Genomic DNA, 21,186 nt, shown 5'->3' on the forward strand with positions numbered 1-21,186 from the left:
AGTTGGAATGTGGGCAACCCAATGAAATTGGTGATGTCCGTTTTGACTCTTCCATGGAAAGAGGACAATGGCCTACTATAAATTAAAGAAAGCTGAATTTGAGCATTACCTCAGAAAAAAGTACTTATAAAAGTGCATAATTTGACAGTTTTCCCATACATCAATTCTAATACTATGCTTGATGCCTGGCTTACATTCATTAAGCTGAAGAGGTGAAGAAAATCTGCAACTGTTTGTTCTCTAAAAGCAACCTTCCTAATGTACATTAAATTTCCAGATATATATATAATTTTTTTCAAATGCTTTCAAATATTTTCAAATGCTAAGGCCTTTTGGTAGCAAAAATCCCTCTGCAATTTCTTCTAACATTATAGGTAGCATACCTAAGTAGCTGTGAAATAAAACATCTTGTAAATATTAGGCAAATAATAGGAGAGGCTGATTTCTTAAAAGTTCATCTCTGATAATACGTAACATCGACATTTAAAGTAAAATTCAATTTCTGAATCTAGACAGGCCCCATCAGGAAAAAAAAGAAAATGAGACAAAGAAAGAATCTAAATGTAAATAGGAAAATACAAGTGTCAGATACTTCATTAATGACTGATCAGTAATCCTCTTATGTTCTTCTTTTTTTTTTTTAACTACTATGCTAAGGGAGCAATATATGCTGGATACCAATCTTGCATGATGTAATCATTTCAGCCAAACCAATCCTTATCCTAAAGTTTCTGTTCCAGTCAGAGAACAAGCTACAATTTGTCATCCTCTTAACAGTTTTACAAGCAACATCTTCTATACTGACAGAGAAGAGTATTTTTGTGCCTTTAAACAGCAGCCTGTATGGCCCAGTTGGTGTCACTAAGTGAACTATATTCTGTGAAAACAAATACATCAATATGATTGTTAACTGTTATAACTTACAGTACAGCTGTATAAATATATCAAAGGCAAAGGCATTATCTAGAAGCCAGTGAAGACAAAAGAACTGCAGGATGCCAAAGGCCTAAATTTGCTTATCCTGCTTCAATTACAAATTGGGAGGAAGAAATCAGGTAGAACTTGAACTGACTTGCTTAAGTCATCTAAGACTTCCTGCTGGAGCATTTGGGACACAAGAACACACAGCCATTTATCAAAGCAGCCTTGCAGATTATAAAACATTCAGCTTTACCATATAAAAATGCTGTTGAGAACTCCAGTTTTGTTTCAACAAACACAAACATTATTTCAACATATATATTGAATATTTGAAAATATACAGCCATATGATAAGACTGCTGAAAAAAGCCTTTAATTTCCTGTATGAATACTTTGCCAAGTAGTGGCTGCATCTACACAGCTATGCATAATTTGAAATCTCACATGATAGTGGCTACAATTCTAACTGCCAAGTGGTAGGTAAAAGGTGTTTGTGCTAAAATAAACATACAAAGAAATAAATGGTCCATGGTTGAATTGCATGCAGCCTTGAGCAGTCAGCTAAACCAGGCTTGCTCTCACTGAACTTGCTTCTACCATATGTAGAAGCCAAACACTGGTTTGCCACAGATGGCAGCCATGGTAAGTACCCTTGGTAAGTACCAGACCAGGACAGTACTCCTGTCTACCTGACTCTCAAAATACTTTCCACCAGTACACGAGTGTTTTCCTGCTATAACTGCATCCTAAAAGGAATTTATTTCCTCATTTTTCTGACAGAAACAGATACTAAAGCAGGTGTTTAAAATGGGGATATAGACTGAGGCTACTGCTTTCTGCTACTGCAGCTATATAAACTTTCAACACTTTCAAAAGTTTTTCCCTTGGACGTTGCACTGCAATCAAAGCAAATAAAAAAACCTAACACCCCTCCTGCCCCCATATTATATCCAAGATAACAGTTCTTGTTTTATGGCCTTTGTCATGGGAAACGTATGTCAGAAACTTTTAGCTACAACTTTAAAATAGGTTTTAACTTCCGTGAGTATTGATTCAGTTTGTTTTGTTGTTTTTGGTTTTTTTTTTAACTGGCATATAATGACAGAAATTAAATAAGAAGATTGGATGGGGAAAAATGGAGACCTGTAAATTGGAGGTTAGAAAGTCATGCATATTGGAGATGGGAAGGATTTCTATTTTCTGGTTTTGACTGTAATTCTTTCTTATCGATGCCATAAAAATGGAAGACTTATGCCATGTTCAGTTAGCTGTCACTGGTGGGCATTGTTACCTTGATTTACTAATGGACTGTGCTTTCCTGGAAAGGCAGCCAGCACATTATGCTTTCAAACTAAAACTCAAACAATCATTTGGAAAAAGAAGACCAGGAAACAGTTGTGTCATGATGTTAGAAAAAAAATTACTAAATCCAAGTACTACAGCAACATTAAAAACTGCCCCATCTATTGGGACTAGAGAAAAATCAAGACTAATTAAATGTGTGAGTATCTATACTAGTACTTTTTCTCCTAAGTACAAGATATTTTTGAATATGAAATTTGGATGCTACTGAAATTCACTGTAGCATTTTGTTTTATTTTCATGAACCCAACATCATTTTCAAATTTAAACTATTAAACACACTGTGATACCATCTATATGATTCAAGTGGGAACTGAAGCACAAATATTTTAACATGTTAAAATCCAGAGTATATGGACTGTATAAAAATTAAGTAAATTATGCTGAAAATGCCTGTGTTTAGGATGAAATTCATGCACTGAACAGTCCTTGGTATGGATTTATTGTAAAGAAAACATTTAATGGTAAGAGGTAACAGTTTTCTTCTGTTAAAAATACATAAAAATATTTCTTCTATTACTAAAATATGAATAATGGCTGAGGCCAAATTGTTGAGAGTGTACCATAGATGTGAAATCAAACATGAAAGTTCTTTAAAGGCTAGGATGTAACATAATTGTTTTCTTATAATCTGATATAAATTTTATATTATAAAATACTTCTATTCTTGACACTGACATGTCATATTCAAAAAGAATAACTTAATGAATATAGTTTTGCTGTGCTTTTATGCCTGGAAGAAAATAATAGTAGCACCTTAATTTTCTTCTAAATTATATGCAAATGTAACTTTAAACAAACTGTAAACACTGACTGACTTAGGAAGAGTGATCTGAATTTTTTCTGAAATGATTAAAGAACAGAAACCTGGTTTTATACAATATCTTAAAAATTCCTAAAAGCAATGTTTCTGCCATGGCTTGCAGGGAAAATATTACACAAAATGGATGACATTAGCTTCTTTTTTTGACAGTATTTGTGTAACGCATTAATTCCTCCTTCCCTGGTGTTTAAGTGGAGACCTGTTGAAAAGATGGTTTATCACTGAGTCAAAAACCTTTGTGGTCCCTTCATGGGAGATCAAACCAGCAACAGAATCCTGATAAAGAAATGAAATTATTTTAGACTGAGAGTGTAAATACTCACAAAGAATTGCATATTTCTCTAGTTAGAACAGGAATTCCTAACAATGATGAAGAGAACATAAAGCTACAGTTTAATTGAGTTATCTAGAGTCTCACAGTACAAATACCTACCAGGTAATGAAAGACAGATAAGGCATTAATAACTCTACTCATTTGCTATTTTTGTATCTTGAATTGGGAGTGCCTGTTTCATGAACCTCCTCCTTATGCCTTCCAAATCTGTGACTCCATCAATGACCGATTTTCTGCTGAGTTCCAAATTACTTAGTCTAATACAAGCCAGTGTAACCATATCAATTTTCAGAAAGAAATACAGGGAAGAGGCATGTGGATAACAAACTTCTATGTCCCTGTTTGTATCACAGGAAGACAGACAAATATGCCCCACTATAACAAAAATAGCACGTTGTTCTCTAAGATCCCTTTTCTAATGAAAAAACTCTCTCTCTTATAAACAGTTTACAAGAAAGACAGCAGTAGGCACATGAAAAACAACCAGTTCTCTTTTGTAGGCAGAATTAAAAAAAAAGAAATCAGGGACAACATGTGGATAAAACAAGGGATGAAAGATGGTGATGATATTCTCCCCTTCACTGTCTGATATGGACAGGTATGACAAATTTTTTGCTCTGTAAATAGGAATATTAACCAGATAAGTGTAGTAACAAATCACCAACAATCATGAAACTAGTGGATCTAGCTATCACAGCCCTGATCAATCAGAAAGACAGACTTTCTTTCCTCAAGGTACAACAAATCACTATTTGATTTTAAAAACATTTGTGCAGAAAAAGACAAGAATTACCCTAAAGTATCTATCACTGTTTTTCACCTAGACTTCTTTTTTAATCTCTGCACCTAACTATCAGAATTAAAGGAAACAGTCCTCAGGCACCTTAGGGAAATCCAGCCTGTCAGTAATAATTCATGAACACTTTCTCATCAATAATACTTAATGCAAGAAGCACCATAACTCAACAGTGATTAAGCTCATTTGGATTACTACTGTCTGAGCATGGTTAGGAAAGTTTTAAAGAAAGCTCTATGAAAAAACTTCAAACATTTTCTCTCAGAAAAAAGTTACCAGTCCACTAGCACAAGCCAGTGACAAAAATAACTGAATCTGAAGTTCCACTTGCTAACTGCAAACCCAAGACAGCTCAAACATCTCAGGTACAGATTTACCGAGAGGAGCAGGGAAAGCATGAGGGGACTGTTGCCCACCTATTTGAATCACTTATTACTGTATATTTCCAACATTACTGTTGGGCTGTTCCCATGCACCATGCTCCTGTTCACGTTAGGAATACTCAACCCCTACATCAGACTGGGGAAAAATTTTTCATTTGATCTTGTAAAATGTTGGCAGATGATCAAAATGAAAAGATAAAATAAAACCAGAGAAGAGAACAGATACTGGAGAAGACTATGAGTGGTCTTCCACTAAGCAGAAACAAATCCTGCTATTGTGTGACTTTTTTGAGAGATCCACCAACACTAGGAACTGGATGTCTCACAACTAATTTTTCACGTGAGTTGTAAAGATTCCTTGATAATTCACTGGTGAACAATCCTGAATTTTGAACACTTCCATCAGCATGCAAAAATATTAATCTGAAACTCAAAATCCCTTAATCAAACTCAGATTTAAACCCCTTGATACAACCCTAATTTTCTGAATTCTTGAACAAAATCTTACTTTTTTCCTGGTTTTGTTTTTAAAAAACTTTTGCTCCTCTCCAGGTTACTTTTATATTTGGTATATATATCCCATTTGAAAAACCAAAATCAGGATTTCCTTTCTTCAAATTGTTCATGTCTGTCTTACATACATCAGAAACTTGTAAATGTCTAAGGGTTTGCAAGCTTAGATAAAACTCCAACAAATAATAAGTGTTACATCTATAAAATCCTGCAAGTGCATGAGAAATGCTTGGATGATTATTCTTAAAAAACACAGTCCAAAAATCGAAACTTTAAAACTGAGTGATCAGCAGAATAATCATAATTATTTTTGTAATGGTAACAGGCCTTTTTGTACTACAGCTACAGCTTTCAGTTTCAGCATCATTAAGAGATTCTTCAAATTACTTTTTAAACATCCTTTTCCCTCGGGATTTTCACTTCTACCTAATTAGACTACTTACCCCATGCCATGTAATTCCCTATTGCCAAAACTGCTAAATGCTTCAATAAGAAGGAGGAGGGCAACAGTGGAGTGAGGCAGATGTAATGTCATTGGTTAACAATAGAGGTGTGAAGCAACTGCTGTAATTATAAAACTCATTAATGCACAGTATTTAGGGGGAAAAAAACCCTTGGCCATAACTGTTGAAATGGCACTTCTTTTCAACACTACATCAGACTGAAAAAAACCCTTTCAATTTACACCTTCAACAAGACAAAATAGTAGTTTCACTACTAATTATGAAAATCAACATCTACATAAAAAGTAAGCAAGAACTGGCAGCTCTAATGGCATCTAGCACTCGTACATCCTTTTCATCTTTAAAATTGATACATGTGGCACATTTTGACCCCTAAGCAATTTTATTTTAACTCCTATTCCTCTTGAGATTGTAAATGGATAACTTACAAAACTGTATTTTCAGGAAAAAAAAAATTAGAAAAAATAAAAGCAAGATTAATGAATTTACAATTTTACAATCTCTGCCCAACATTAGGGTCCTAAGTTGCATCTACAACAGAAATATTTGCAAATTACTTTTGTGACTCATGTATTCACACAGTTCAAATAGATGAGGAGCCCTGACTTAAGACAGACAGCACTTGGTTCTTCCATCATTCCTCTTCCACATCCTGCTCATCAGCTAAGGCAGCATTACGAAATGCTGTCTCTGATAATATTCTCATACTTTCCTTACCCAAATTTTTCTGAAAAAAAAAAAAAAAAATCCTGACACTTCTAGGTGCAGAAAATTTTCACTAGAGAGGAGATTTTAAAGAGACAGCAGCTGGAGTACAGCTCTCTTCTTGAACACTCAACACTGTATTATTTAACTTCTGTTCACATGTGGGCATTTCTTCCTAAAATTTCAGTTATTTTACATACAGCATATCTAGGTATTGTTGATGATTACCATTTCAAATTCAGCTGAATGCACTGAATTGCATTTAATATAATTGCAATGTTTTCTGACAGCAGAACAACAGATACTGCAGGGTCAGTGACAGCAATTCCCCTATTTAGGCTGTGTAACAGTTTCCATTATAAAAGATTATTGTGGCCTTTATTTCTGAGCTGTAACACTCCGAATGTTTGTAGCAGGTGCTTTAAATTTATCAGGAAGAAAAGTCTCTGTACTAGAAAAGTGGTTTTCCTAGTATCATAAAATGCTAATCAGGTTTTGTTGAGTTGTAAACTGTTGAATAGCACTATTTTAACTTTTCTTCTTGTATTTCTCCTCAGAGAAGTTTTGGCAGCATGCCAAAACAATAATGAATATAAAAGTAACATACATAAATACTGTAAGATGGGACTCTAAATTCTGAAGCTAACGCTTAGAAATCAGAATATTACTGAATTTGGGTCACTTGTATAATGTATATAATGTAACAGAGACTATACTCGTACGGGAGCAGAAATAAGTTTTTCTGGATAATATTCAGGTACCTTTTGTTTTGAAATGTTTGTACAAGCAGAGTTACACCATTTCGAAAAAGGAAAATATGTAGTTGTAACTACTTAAGTACTTAAAAATAAAAATGGAGTAAATCCTGATTCTTTTATGGTGAGGATGTAATACTAACACAGTGCATCATGCACAGTGTCTTTGGCTTTGCACTGTAGTTCTCTGTTAAACAGTCTCTAGACTAACTGTGAGAGATGCTGTTATTGCAGGTTATGGCCTCAAGGATCAGGAGGTGGCTGCGAGAAGGAGAAGCAGACATTTTAGGGAAGAGGTGTTTCCCATATGTTTCCTATACTTCCTAGAGCTGCTGTATCTTCCAGATTGTCCCAAGACAAAGTGATGGTCCCGCTACAGATTTAGTGTGAGCAGTCATTACTCTGGCATTTTAGTATTATACCCAACTTAGAAAAGACAAATATCAGATTTGTATAGATCCTGAACATTCTAAAGGGACATAAGAAGAGAAACAGGTGTATACAGTAATTTTGATGTACTGATAAAATGAAACAGTTGAAACATCAAAAATGATTCAGGTATATTTCTCAAAACAATAAAAAAAATTATAGATCACTGAAGAAAGGCTTTTCTTTCATTTGTGTGTTTTTTCATATACTTGTGTTTTTAAGAGTAAACAATATGTATCTTTAAGAAAATATCAGCACTTACTGTCAGAATTAAGAGCAATTCTTCAATATTGCTTTCAGGTTTCAACTGATCCTTGAACATCCCAATAGTTGGATGCTTCAAATAGTAATAGGAGGCAATACGGCCGTAAGTCAGGGGCTCAATGCTGCGATTATCCTGTTAGAAGAAGAATCAGAGTTCCCAGTGGTTCAATATAACGTGTTCCTACATAACTGTGAAACATGCTCAGGCTACTTTTAAGAGAGAACACCAGAAACAATTTAGCATCATAATTTAGCTGCAACAGTTTTCAATATAAGTCTTACAAAGAGCTCCACAGACAAACTCTAACATCTCACATCAAAGAGTAAATATCTTGCTGTTCAGAACTTTTAGGAGCGTGTATCCTACTGAACCTTGTAAGGCACAGATTAATCTTACCTCCCCAACTTCAATACAGTAGGAGCCTTCCAAATCAAACAGGGATTTCTCAACAAGGTTCGAGAGGTACTTATTCATAGTGTCATGGCTCACATCATCCAAGTTATAGTAACTAGATAAAATGAGAGAAGATGGATTACATGAATATTTTTTACAGTCTGAAGATTTTTAACAACAATGCCTTCTAAGAAAACTTACAAGGCTTCTACAATATACACATGGAACAGCAAACATCCACATTAAACAATTAAACACAGTCCTTTATAAAGACTAACAAGAAATCCATGATTCTTAAACAGTTTGTGGGAGTAACCAACATAAGACAAACATGTACATATGGAAAGATGGCAATTTCTCCATCCATTAATAGAAAGGTTGATACAAACAGAACTGAACTGGCTCTATTTAGTTAGTGGGAAAATTTTCCTGATTTCATAAGTACACTTTCCTGATAAGCATGAAAGTAAACAAGCAATATTAACACAAGTATTTTAACATCAAGATAAAGGAAGAAAACCCACCCAGGAGAGCAACTCTCCTTACATCCTGCAACTCTGAAAGTAAAAACTAGGCATATAGTGACATTTCTTGAAAAAGTAAACCTATACCAATCCAAATGTTGGTGTTGTTATATTTCTGTGACATTTTATTTATTCTCAAATTTAGAGTTGCTAAAAAAAAGAATAAAGTATTTTTTAATGCAGTTACTTCACATGTTCACTGTCAGATAAAATGTTTGGGTCACTATATATATATAGTCACAATGGCTCTTGGTTCTCTGTATGAAGGAAAAATGTTTATAAAGTGTGCCAAAATATACTTTTTTCATTTTAGTATATAAAAAAGACACAGTGACTGAAGTTTGCACTCCTTAAATGTAGAACTTGAGGTGTATTATTTTACTCATATAAACCAACATAATTTCAGTGAGAACTTCTACGCCAGATAAAAATGCAGTAAGAACTTGTGTCCCTAGATTCAGCAAAGGCACCAGATCAGAAAGTAACAATTAAGTTCAGTGAGTAATAAAGAAAAACGGAGCATGCTTAGAAAGTTTTAAAATTTTGAATTTAAGCAGAGCAATTAAATCATGCAATTTCAAAGCAGAATTAAAACAAACATAAAATGTGATGATCTACGGAATTGTTAAAAAGCAGAATAAAAAAGGTAGCCCTTGCCCATTTAATTCTGTCAAATACTATGGCAGAAAAAGTCTACTGAGCTCAGTGCAATGATGAAAGATGATCCTCTGTTCTACCTGGCTGCTTTACTAAAATTTCCTACTGTTACAATGTACTCAGCACTCCCATTTGAAATAACCCCACTGCAACAGAGAGTAGGTTCTTTCAATGCTATTTTGTGCAGGTGAACAACAGGCTGCAAAACAGTGTGCTGAGGTTCATTTTAGCCAATTTTACAAAGTTACAGCTGCACCTGAGTTAGTTTTTTAAACTCCTTTCACTGCCACTGGAAAGAAATGTGTACTTGCAGAATGCTATTCATCTGAAGTATTTTAAAATTCTGCTTTAGGATGAGGCGGACTGTAATCAGTGAGGAAAGAAAAAGAACTTCAGACAACCAGTTCAGTTGTTGATGCTGTATTTGGGCAGATGAATCCCATTCTCTGAGCTAAACTCTGTATCATTTACTGTAATGCTGCTGTTTGCAACTTTCAAAAGATAGAATTACATTTTTATAAACTACAAACATCCTTATATAACTGCTTAATTTAAATAATCAGATTTGCATTATTATTTTCTTAAAAAAAGTTTTTAACCATACATCTCCTTAAATAGCAGTAGCATAACCAAAGAAAGCCTGAATGCTAAATAGCAGTATTGTAAATTCCAGATTTTATTCCTCTTGCTATTAATCCCAAAATATGGGACTAATTCTTTGAAGATTTGAATGTCCACTTATAATTGGGTAAAGTTGGAGTAAACCAGTACTACCACAAGAAAAAGATTTAAAAAATGTGTTCTGATAACAGCCAGCTACATGAGACAACAACAAAGCATAGATACATGGCAGTGGGGTATTCAACTCTGTGACATTTTATATGGGTTCATGCTGAGCTGATCTGAAATACTTGTAACACAGCTATTGCCCAAAATCAAACCAAACTAACAGAAATATTTGTATTGACTAAAACATTTCATATAGTAGACACCCACATAATATCAGCCTCACACAAAGAAAATTCATCTGTAGAAAAATTAATCTAATGGTGTTTTTGATGCAACATAGATTTCATGAGTCTCCTTTTAAATTTACTTAAGCAATATAGTGATAATACAAAATGGTCACAATTTCTATCTGCCCATTTTATCTGCCTGACATCACCAATCACATTTATTTTCTGGTTATTGGCAGAAATTACTTTGTAAAGTTTTTTTTACTTTCTCAAAATAATCGAGCAAATTAGCTAAATAAGTTGCTTAAGGATGTGAAAAAAATTTGCTATTTTATACTCCTAAACCACAAATGATTCATTTTTATTTCTCTCTAAATTGAACACTTCTGAAATGCTTATAATTAAGGCACTTTCTTGTCATGGTATTCAGACTCCCACCATATAATTTCAGCACATTTATTTGAGTACCGTAACATTGATGATGAATACTGATAAAACAAAAAAAGGAACATGGGCAATACACTGAAATTCTTTTCTGAGTCTGTAATTTAAGACACCAATTCAAACAGCTCTGTGCTCTTGTGCTCTGCCTAATTTGCAGTATTTCATACTGAAGGTATAACAATAAAGGAATTTATAGCATCCTTAAAATTTTTTTGTGAATTTTAAATTTGCTGCTTCTTGGTAATTTTTTGTCAAAGGAGTAAATATCTAGATGCTTAGTGGAAATAAAACAATGTAAAGAAAAATTTTAAATGGTTTGTAATCTTGAATGAAGTGGTACCAGTATGTTTTAACTACTATCTGTAATGAGGCAGATATAATTTTGAGCACACCCACAGGAGCTTCTTGGTCATTCAGCACATTTTCCCCTAATAAAAATCAAAGCCATTCATCTTGAAAGACTGTGGTATAATCATTAGTGAAAATAGAGGTATCATGACATTAGATTTCGATGCTCAGGAATAAATGCAAGTTGAAGTCCGCATGCTGGTATGTTCCAAGTATAAAAACTGCATAATACGTGAGTTCCTCTATGAAGCAATATTGCCTAACTATTTAATTACAGATAAAGAATAAAAACAATGCAGTTTCATGCTCACTGCATTGAATCATCTAGTCATTATTTCCCCTTTGCTATAAACAGACAGCCTACCTTTTTATCAGCACACCATTTCATTTATTTCACAGTGAAGCCCAGTTTCACAATAATTGACTTGTCAGAAGCTCTAATTTATGAGGCTGGGCTCTGTAAGCCTTCTCCTATATTGGACTCAACCTGCACACAAGCAGGGTTGAATATTTACAATGCTGTTAACAGGTGCTGAGTTGTTTAATGATTCTAATAGCCAGAAGCGTACTGAGAAAGCCAGCGGGATCACAATTACAGGCTGTTTGAACACAACAATTACTCGTCCCCTGAGAGGTGTGAAAGTCAAAGGCAGTTTTATCCTAACAGCATCTAGCACATGGGCTAGACAGGCTAACTTCCATTAGTAGTCCATAGGGAAAAAGCAGTAACAAACCCTTAGGTATCATAAAAATTTACAAAGTATGTAAAATTTAAACAATCAAAATCTGAAGGAACTTTTTATTGTCTATTAAATAACATATTTTAAATTCCAAAACCTTGTAGAGCTTAGCAAGCACAACAAACTGTGAAACATGAACTTATTTCTCTAATCTAAGGAAGTGTGGAATTTCATCAGCTGAGAGAGACAGAGAGACGTGCAGGAACATAAAATGTAGATGAAGTTACACAAAACATTTAGGATTTAATGTGAATGGTGGCAATCATTTCCTGTTTAGCTTATGTAAACCTGACCTGAGATCTCTCTGGGAAATTTTTCATCAGCCTTGAAATGGTCCTGCTATAACTGTCAATGCTGTGGAGTCATTTGTTACAGCACAATGTTTTTTATGTTCAGATTATACGGTGGTAATAGTGACACACATAATGAAAATTGGTGACAAGAGTCAGCCAAAAATATTAAAGAAGAAACTTGCTAGTCAGTAGGTCTTTTGAAACAAAAGCGCAGAATAGTGAATCCACAGCATTCACTTGATAGCAAGAAAGTGTGCTTTTTGAGATTTTACAGTTCCGAAAGCAGAATTTTGTTATGAACAAGTATGGGGGAGCATAGACAGTAATTTTTTTCTAGGTCCCTTTACCGCAGTCATCATTTATACTTATTTTCATCAGCTTCAGCAGCTGCCACCTTCAAACAGCACCATGGAAATGGTACAGAGAATATGGCACAACTGATGAACCTTCATAGCCAGAGAGATATGACTCGATGTACCAACTCACTTCTGTTGTTACGGCATTACTGACTGACTCAGGATTCTGTGACTGGCTTGCAAAAATGCATTACAGAGTGCACAAATGCTGCAGACACTAATGTCATCCTGTATTTTATTTCTATCATGTTTTCTTGCATCCATATATTTGTGCATGCCAGGTAGGGGAAGCAGATACATTGCTGTCTTTAACAGCTTTTAGTATACTGTGGTCATTGTGGTATATTGTGGTCATTTAAGAAGAACAAGTCCAATTTCTCTGACATCAGCAAGATGTTTGCCCCCACATCAGTGCTTCTAATTATAACGTTTGCAAGACAGTTTATCTCCCAAGATGCATTCACGAGAAATGAGAAGTAATAGGCGCACATGAATCTGCTCACATATTGGTAAAATTTTTCTTTTTCCTATCATATATTCCAACAGATAATTTGTATAGGTAAATCATATCCAAGAGTAGGAAGACAATTATGTGAATTTGCTTTCTGAATGGGGAGATGTGGGGTCCTCAGCTTTGTAAGATTGCAGCAGACTGGGAAGCAGAAGGTGGCTCAAATGCTCAGCAGCCTGGGGCTTCTCTGTCTGACAGACTCAGCAAATCTTTATTTGTCTGAATATTTGGTAAAACATTCCTGTGAACTACATTCCTGTACTTTTCACATCACTGTGATTGTAATAATTCCAGAGAACAAACTCTTGTTATGAAATTCATAATAATGCTTATAGCTGTTTTTTTATTAAATATATATACATGCATAGGTATCAGTACATGCATATAGGTCTAAATGTCATTGTAAAAGGCAGAGCCCTTTTGCAAAGCCTTTTGTGAAATATCTGTTTACAATAATATGGATATTAGTAATCACTGCAGTGCAACATACTTGCACATTCTAGCTTCTGTTAGTTTAGCTACTGTCAAACTTTTCCATTTTATCTCTTAATCTTAGCCAATTTAACTTCCTGCAGTAATCTTCCTTCTGACACCATTCCAAATTAACCCTAAAATTCTGAATAACTGATTTTGTCACCAAAACATACAGGTATTCCATTCTGACTGACTTTTACCATGATATTACCTGTCATCATAATAGCAGAAAGTATATTGGACCAATAGATAACCATAATCTGTATTCAAATGTTTTATTCACATGCTCAGCTAACCATAATGAGAAAACGAAATTTTAAGTAAAACATAAGTGTATGATGATAAGGGCATCAATCTGAGATTATAATTTATGCTGTTTTATTCATTCACTCCAAAAAAACTTCGCAAAACTGATACCAAGTGAAAAAATCCCCTTAATAATACATCTCAGAATGAAATAATAAAATATGTTTTTTCAGGTTTTCACAAGGAATTTACATTCTGATTTTGTAAGCGTGCACATGTACACAGATGCACTCTCACATATAAATACATAAATAGCCACACACATTTTGATAGAGATGTGATATGATATGTGCTCTCAGGATATCTAAAAATTAACTTTCCAAATGAAAGCTGATTCTGCTTAACTTTACATATGTTGTAAATTTCTATTTCTCTTTTACTGCACACGTATCTGGAAAATATCATAACCTGATTTACAGAAAACGTTTCCCATAGCCATTTCTCTTTTGTAGAACGTTGCAATTATAATCTTCTATAAGGGTAAAAGAACGAAATAACCAAGGCATTTCAGCCAAGGAATGGAGATAGATGAACCTGTCAAAGTAGCCCCTTGCAAAGAGCAGGGCACTTTGCTGATCTGCCTGGTATGACCTTGAGTAAGTAAAGAACATAGCGACTGCAGCTCTACGTGGAAAGGAGTACACGTTGTACTACTTGACTGAAGTAGTACAGAAACTGTGACTTAACATGCAAATTCAAAAAGCTCTGCATTTAGGATTAACTGTTTTGAGGGAAGCGAAGAACAGGGAAGAAACTCTGGATATGGAGACTGAGACACTTTGATAAACATTTCATTTGGACCACCCCTGTCATTCACATGTCATCTCCTGAACAGGATGAGCATGACTAGTCGTCATGCCTCTCAGCAAAACCAGCATTCAGCTACTCTACTTCCCCAAATCAACAGCTCAATTACTCTTCTTACCTAGACAGTTAAAACCCATTCCATAGATTTTGAGAAGCAGGAGTTCATCAAACAAGAAAATTAAAATGGTTTGATGAAAAGGAGTATTTTAACATGCAAAGATTTTCAACACCATTAAAACAACCATAATTACAAGTTTAACAAATTATCTCAAGTTTGCCAGAAAAACTTTCATGATGACTTCATGTTTAGAAGAAACCTGGATACTGAGAGGAAAAAGATCCTTGGATCTCTATTTCACAACCAAGGTAGATTACCATTACTTCAATAGTACAAATTGTAGGCATTCAGTAAGGCATTTTATGATACTGGATTGGAATAGGATGATGCTACATTTGTTTATGCAGCTTTAATATACAAGTAGCTAAAACCGGCAATAAACGAGAATATAAATCTTCTGCATATTATCTAAGCCCATTATTTTGGGGATTTACAGCATCACATGCAATGACTTTTATGCCAATGAATCCCAAGGCAATTTACTAATCATGCATATGGGAATTATCCACCACTAAGGTACAATCACCTGCTGTCTGAAAAATAGTTCTTGTTTTGCAGTGGAGAGAAAGTCAACAAAATTGCTTTGGGGCAGGACATGATAAAGAAGACTTCTATGAAGTGACAAGGAATGGGTATCGCATAACCATCTAAACCAAAAATCAGCAATTGCACTCCTACTCTTTTGAAAAAATTAAACCTAAAATCTTTGGATTACTAAGGGCCACAAATAGTTTTTGTTTGGTAATATCAATCATTTCATATGCTCTTTTATGGCACACTAAACCCCATTACCATAATGCAACTTATTCAGAGTTATCTCAACAATCACTGATGTCTCTGTAAAACTCTTCCGTTTTCCTTGGATGTATCTCATTCAAACACTGACCATGCTGGAACTGCTTGCTTGGCTTTCAGGAGGTCTGAAAATACCACAGATAGTAGGTCCAGGAAAACGACTAAGTTTAGTAACTTTGGATGAAATTTAATACTATTATCATGACAAAGAATGGAATGCATGCACGTCCATTACATTTCTGCTTGGCGTCTAGAAATGAGCTCTTTGACAGAGTAATTAATATCCTTAATTTTTCTCCCTGCATCCCTAAATACAGAAGGAATGCTGAGTACCTGTGTGGATAAATCAGTTCAACTTGTCAACTTGTCAACTGTTCCAACCTGCATGTGTGGCGTTCCAATGCAGGACTCCAATTTCATTAAAAACCTCAATATCCATTGCTATCCTGCCAATGCAACATGCTGGAGTACATCAAGACATACTTAGTGATCTAAATGGTTAATTCTTTATTTGCCACATTATTTTAGTGGGTGAATGATCACATGACAGGTAACATACCATTTACCCAAAACAGCGTCATGGCAAAGGCAGACTATATCGGAACAGCTCAGAACGATCTGCATACCAGCTGGAGCTAGGCAGGATGATAGCAATCACCGAAAATATTGCACACATGGTTTCACCAGGATACCCTAATGAAAGAAAACTATCACAGAGGAACAGCTGATAGTTATTCTCTCATTTATTAGGAAAGTCCAAGTCTTAATAAATTTTCTAAAGAAAACTAGGCAGAACATATCAATGTGGTAGCTGAAAAAAAAGTATTGGATTATAAATACAGCATCTGAAGGAATGTGATAACCTGGAAATTTATTTTAGGGATGCTGATGTAGCCCTCTCAATAAGGCTATTTTATTGTTGTAACTAAGTGGTAAAGTTATCTGCCAAAAAATGCATTTATATTTAGAGAAAAAATTATAAAAAAAATGTGCACATGAGTTTTAATCCACATGTGGGCCAGTAATGCTCCTACACTGAAGACTGCTAGATATTCTAGGCTCCAACAGCCGATGGATCACCTTTGGATCAACTCTAACCTCAAGTTACCTTGAGATTAAATTGCACTTATATTGTATACTCACGATGGGTTCATTATAAGTCGACGGAAGAAATAAGTCCAGGTGATATAATCCATTGCATCCTGCTTAGATGTAATAGTTCCAGCAGCAATTTCAGCATTCAAGTGGTCAGCCAGCACCTCTAACAAGCTGAAGAACAGGAAGCAAAAGGATTCAGCTGACTTTACAATCACAAAGACAGGTAATATATTTTGTAGAGTTGTCCGTTAAAAGGTTTATTACTTTTAATCTGAAAATATTATATATTTATCTTCCAGTAAAAGAGAAGAGGGGAATGTAATTGCAAGGCCAGTCATCTTCTTTACATGATAGTGGAATGAAGCATAAATTATTTTTTGATTGGACCAAGCATGCACAAGTTTAAGTCATTCATGGCACATATTCAGATGGAGCTACTCAGTGGTAACTCCTGAATATTGTATGTTGACCATATGATCATGCTGATTTAATCCAATGGAGAATCATATGGAAAGACAAACAGGAAATGAAACAGTGGCAATATCTTAGCTAATACTTGACAAATACTTCAGGGCTATTAAAAATACATCAAAACTGCTTCCCCCAGATTTTGCCTCATCTTCATGCAATGTAAAAAACACAAAAAAAAAGGAAAAGAAGAGCAGCTACTTTTACCCAGAAAGATTTTAAACTCAGAAACAGAATAGTAGAAGCAGTTTAAAATGATTTTTAAAAAATAAAATAGTCATTAAACAGAACAAAGACCTCCATTAGGGTATCTAATGAGATCATGCCTGGCTAGAGTTCAATCAGACAATAGCAAATATCCTTAAGGTTCAACCTAATTTTTCTTGTATTATATCTTTCTTCTCCCAATGTTCTTTTCCTGTTGCTAAAAGTAAAGAATAATTTGGCATGAGTAGCTGTTTTACTGCTCTGTACTGGTGACTGCCTGCTTCTAAGCGGCAGAACTGCAGACGTTCTAACAGAGATTGTCCAACAGAAACTGGACAGACGATTCAACAGCTATTCCACAATAATGGAATTCTGGTTTTTTTTTTGTTTGTAATGTGCTGTGTTTCAGGCCCATGATCAGGGAGAGCACAAGGACTGTTATGAGTTGAGTACTCAAGTCTTACAACTCATACGTAAACAATGGCTTTTAGAAAAAACGTTAATTAAAAAAATATGAAGTTTACTTTTACAAATAGGAAATACTACACAAAGCTGATAAATCTGCTCTTTGGTAAAACAGATGGGAAAGCATTCCAAAACTAACAACCCCCCAAAAAACCCCAACCAGTTTCTCTTTGAAGATATGAAGCCTCTTATTTCAAATACTTGATCATAAAACAGACCAAGACAAACCTAAGTTAATTGGTTCACAACCTACAAAGAACTTAATAAGATTGTTATTAATATGTGACTCTTCATCTGCAAATTTATCAAAGATTCTTTTTTTATAATAAAATATGGAATATATCAGAACTAAAAAGTAAATATATACGGACAAATGAAGCTACTAGTGGCATAGAATATTTAAAGTCTTCCAAACATGAACAAAGGTGTGATTACTACTGTTATATTGAAGATATGATTTCTTTCTTTAGAAACAGCACTTCCCAAGGAATAGAGATATTTCTTAGTTTATGCTAATGCCATGCAGTCTGGATATATCATCAACATTTTAATCACACCACTCTTTCCACTTATTAGCTATCATTTTGAAGAAGTTCAACTGCTAGTCTTTTGTGCAATTTCTATGTTAAAAAAAGTGTGGTTTCCTAAGGAAATGAAGTATATGTTTCCACATTCTTTGTTTGTAAAAATTTTATGTCTGTCTGTGCACCACAGAAATTAACTTACAAATACACCAGCCGATTTCAACAACATTTCAAAGGTGGACTGCACTCTCAAACTCCAACAAATTTCCTGAGCAGATAGAGGTCCCATTATCACTTATGTTGAGGGATAAAGTTTCCTCAGGAGAACAATACTGTGAATTTTTCATCACTGAGAAAAGCTTTCAGTAATGTTCATGCTTTATTAGATGTCTGAGCATTGCTCCATGAAAGGTTCCTCTACAGGAGACCAACATAACTAGTTGGGCTTCTCATTGAACAAGTAAGTATATTAAAAATATCAAAACCAGGGCAAAAATTACATTATGCTGGACAGCAAACTTTGCATCAACTAGGTTCCAAGAGGCTGCAAAAATGTGCTGTTTCTACATTTCTGACAAAAATATTGCAATTTTATAGGGGAAGATATGTTAAAACTGTATTAGCAAGAGTTTACACCATGTAGAGTTTTTGAACTTTTGAGATACTCAAGAATGTGGTATCTATAATGATACAAATATTCTAGGTAAAAAGTGCTAGAAACTCACCTTGGTTTTCTCCTATTAGTAACTGATCATAGAATTTCAAAGAGGGCTCTGAGGATTGTGGATAGCTGTCCTAAACACTGCCCTTGAAGAATAGTTTGTGCTTTCATGTGTCTGAGACAACACCCAGAAACAGACAGGCAGTTGTGGTATTATCTGGGAATGGACTGATGAGCTCAGCAGTGCTTCAAAACTCATGGAAAAAGGATTTTTCTATGTAAAAATGGGTAATTTCTTTTTTTTTAATTGTCTTCCTCTTGACCCCAGTATTTAGGACTTATCCAGCACAGGAATTTTGTTTCCCTTTCCTCTATCCCTCGTTTATAATACTGTTTATTGTTTGATCAGCTTTTCTGATTGCTTTATCTTTACCTTGATTCCACTGGGAAAGGTTCATAAAGGAATTTTTTGTAGAAGTCTTTCTTAATATCATGGACTAGAATGACGGCTTTTCCTTGGTCATCGAACTGTGGTCTGCCGGCACGCCCCATCATCTGAAGCACATCTGCCAAAGAGACAATAATGTTTAAACCAAATATTTGTTTGGATGTATAAATAAATGTATTTATGTCTGTATAATGCACAATACAGGTTTTTTACATTACTTTGTCCTTGCATGTCCTATTGGCTTTGACACTTCTAATTTTTTTTTTCCATCTCAGATAAAGTTATGATGAACTTTCTGTCAGAGGCAATCTTCTTGTATACTTAAAGACCACCCATTGCAACAGAATCCAAGCTTACACCTAATATAAATTGCCTCTACTCTCCTTCCATTCCACATCCATCCCTCATTTTATCACATGCAATTAAAGATGATGAGTAAGAGAACTCATGAAGGCTACAATGACAACTGTCTATCATTTCCTAATTTTCAAATATTTGACTTCACACTTGCACAAGTTCCTCATATAGGCTTTTTTGCTAGATATGATTTCCTAGGTTTTGAGTGTTTTAGAGATAAAATAGTATAGGCAATTTCTAATTACTGAGCGCTATGATATTTACCATTCAAACAAGTTATATGAGTTATTAGCACTGGAGTAGAGATGGTTTTGTATTGTATGTTGTCCCTACATTACAGATTTAAAAGCTGTCTCAGTCACTCTACCTACACATCATTATTTGTAAATACTAATTAATGACTTCTATAAACATTGAAAATACTAGTTTATGCAAAACATGCTCAACTTGCTACCTGGCCACAAGGATAAGTATGTTTATCATCTATTTGTTCGTCTTCTCATCATTTGAGAAGTGCATCTGCATAGGTTGTTTTGTGTCTCATTCAACAGAGCTCTGAATCCTTTCTTGTATCTCCAACTGGCATTTAACTTAGAAGAAACAATGGAAAGCAATTCATAAGTTTTACATATTTAGTTTAAAAGTTTTTATGTTTTGTGTATTCCCTATGGGTTCTATCATACCTGCCCAACATGTGGCATTTTGAGATTTCTTTGTGTTAAGAGTTTGTAAGCATTTGGCCCAAAGCTCTGTTGGGAAAGGAAAATCCAGAAAGTAAAGAATGGGATACAGCAACTGACCAAAACAGAAGAAACAGACAGTCCAATGGTGGGTTCCTAGTAAAAAAAAAATCACTTGTGTACTGACTTGTGTATAGACAACAATGTTTTTTATCAGTTTATTCCTTTTGTTAGCTTAGGAGTGACATTAAGATGTAAAATGAAACTAGTTTAAATCTGCTGCTTCTGAATATATATGTGCACAGGAGGGTGATGAAACAACAACTTGCTATTCTATGTGGTGAATTAAATTGTGCATAATACCATAAAGGAAATGGATTTAGGAAATTATTTTTGCCAATATTCACTATGTAATTATCCAAACCCAATATTTTCTTTACTGACTATATGTTGCTTGGCTGCTCTTAATCACTGGACTAAACTCTTGAAATGTTAAATATGATCCAACTGGCTGACTAAATAAATGACTGTTAAGAGAGAAAAAGCCCTCCCCAAAACCTCTGACTTCACTCAAAGAAGCTTTCTTGCTTATTTTGAAATTGCTGAACACTCCAGAGTGATTCATTCCGCCCTCAGCTGCTCCCTTGGAGCCAAATGCATTCCTGACATAGAAAGGTAACTTCAGTAGGGAGAAGCCAAGTAATACCAAGACGGAACAGTGAAGGCATAACTTGAGGGCAGCATTAAAGACAGTATTGTGAAACTTTTGGAAGTATTTCAGAAAGAAATTAATTACATTTTCATTT

At 34.7% G+C, this 21,186-nt stretch overlaps 1 protein-coding gene across 1 annotated transcript in view; it reads right to left on the bottom strand.

The window, feature by feature from the left end:
- The window catches only part of ASCC3 (activating signal cointegrator 1 complex subunit 3), a 255,062-nt gene that overhangs the window by 34,631 nt on the left and 199,245 nt on the right, over positions 1–21,186 (bottom strand). Inside the window, exons 33-36 of the mRNA XM_008637741.2 lie at positions 19,329–19,461; positions 16,616–16,741; positions 8,147–8,258; positions 7,748–7,882 (exon numbers count right to left, since the gene is read on the bottom strand). Of these exons, the coding sequence (XP_008635963.1) occupies positions 7,748–7,882; positions 8,147–8,258; positions 16,616–16,741; positions 19,329–19,461 (506 nt within the window). The remainder of the gene's footprint in view (positions 1–7,747; positions 7,883–8,146; positions 8,259–16,615; positions 16,742–19,328; positions 19,462–21,186) is intronic.

This window comes from Corvus brachyrhynchos, unplaced genomic scaffold (assembly GCF_000691975.1).
Source record: "Corvus brachyrhynchos isolate BGI_N302 unplaced genomic scaffold, ASM69197v1 scaffold14, whole genome shotgun sequence".
Classification (NCBI taxonomy): Eukaryota; Metazoa; Chordata; class Aves; order Passeriformes; family Corvidae; genus Corvus; species Corvus brachyrhynchos.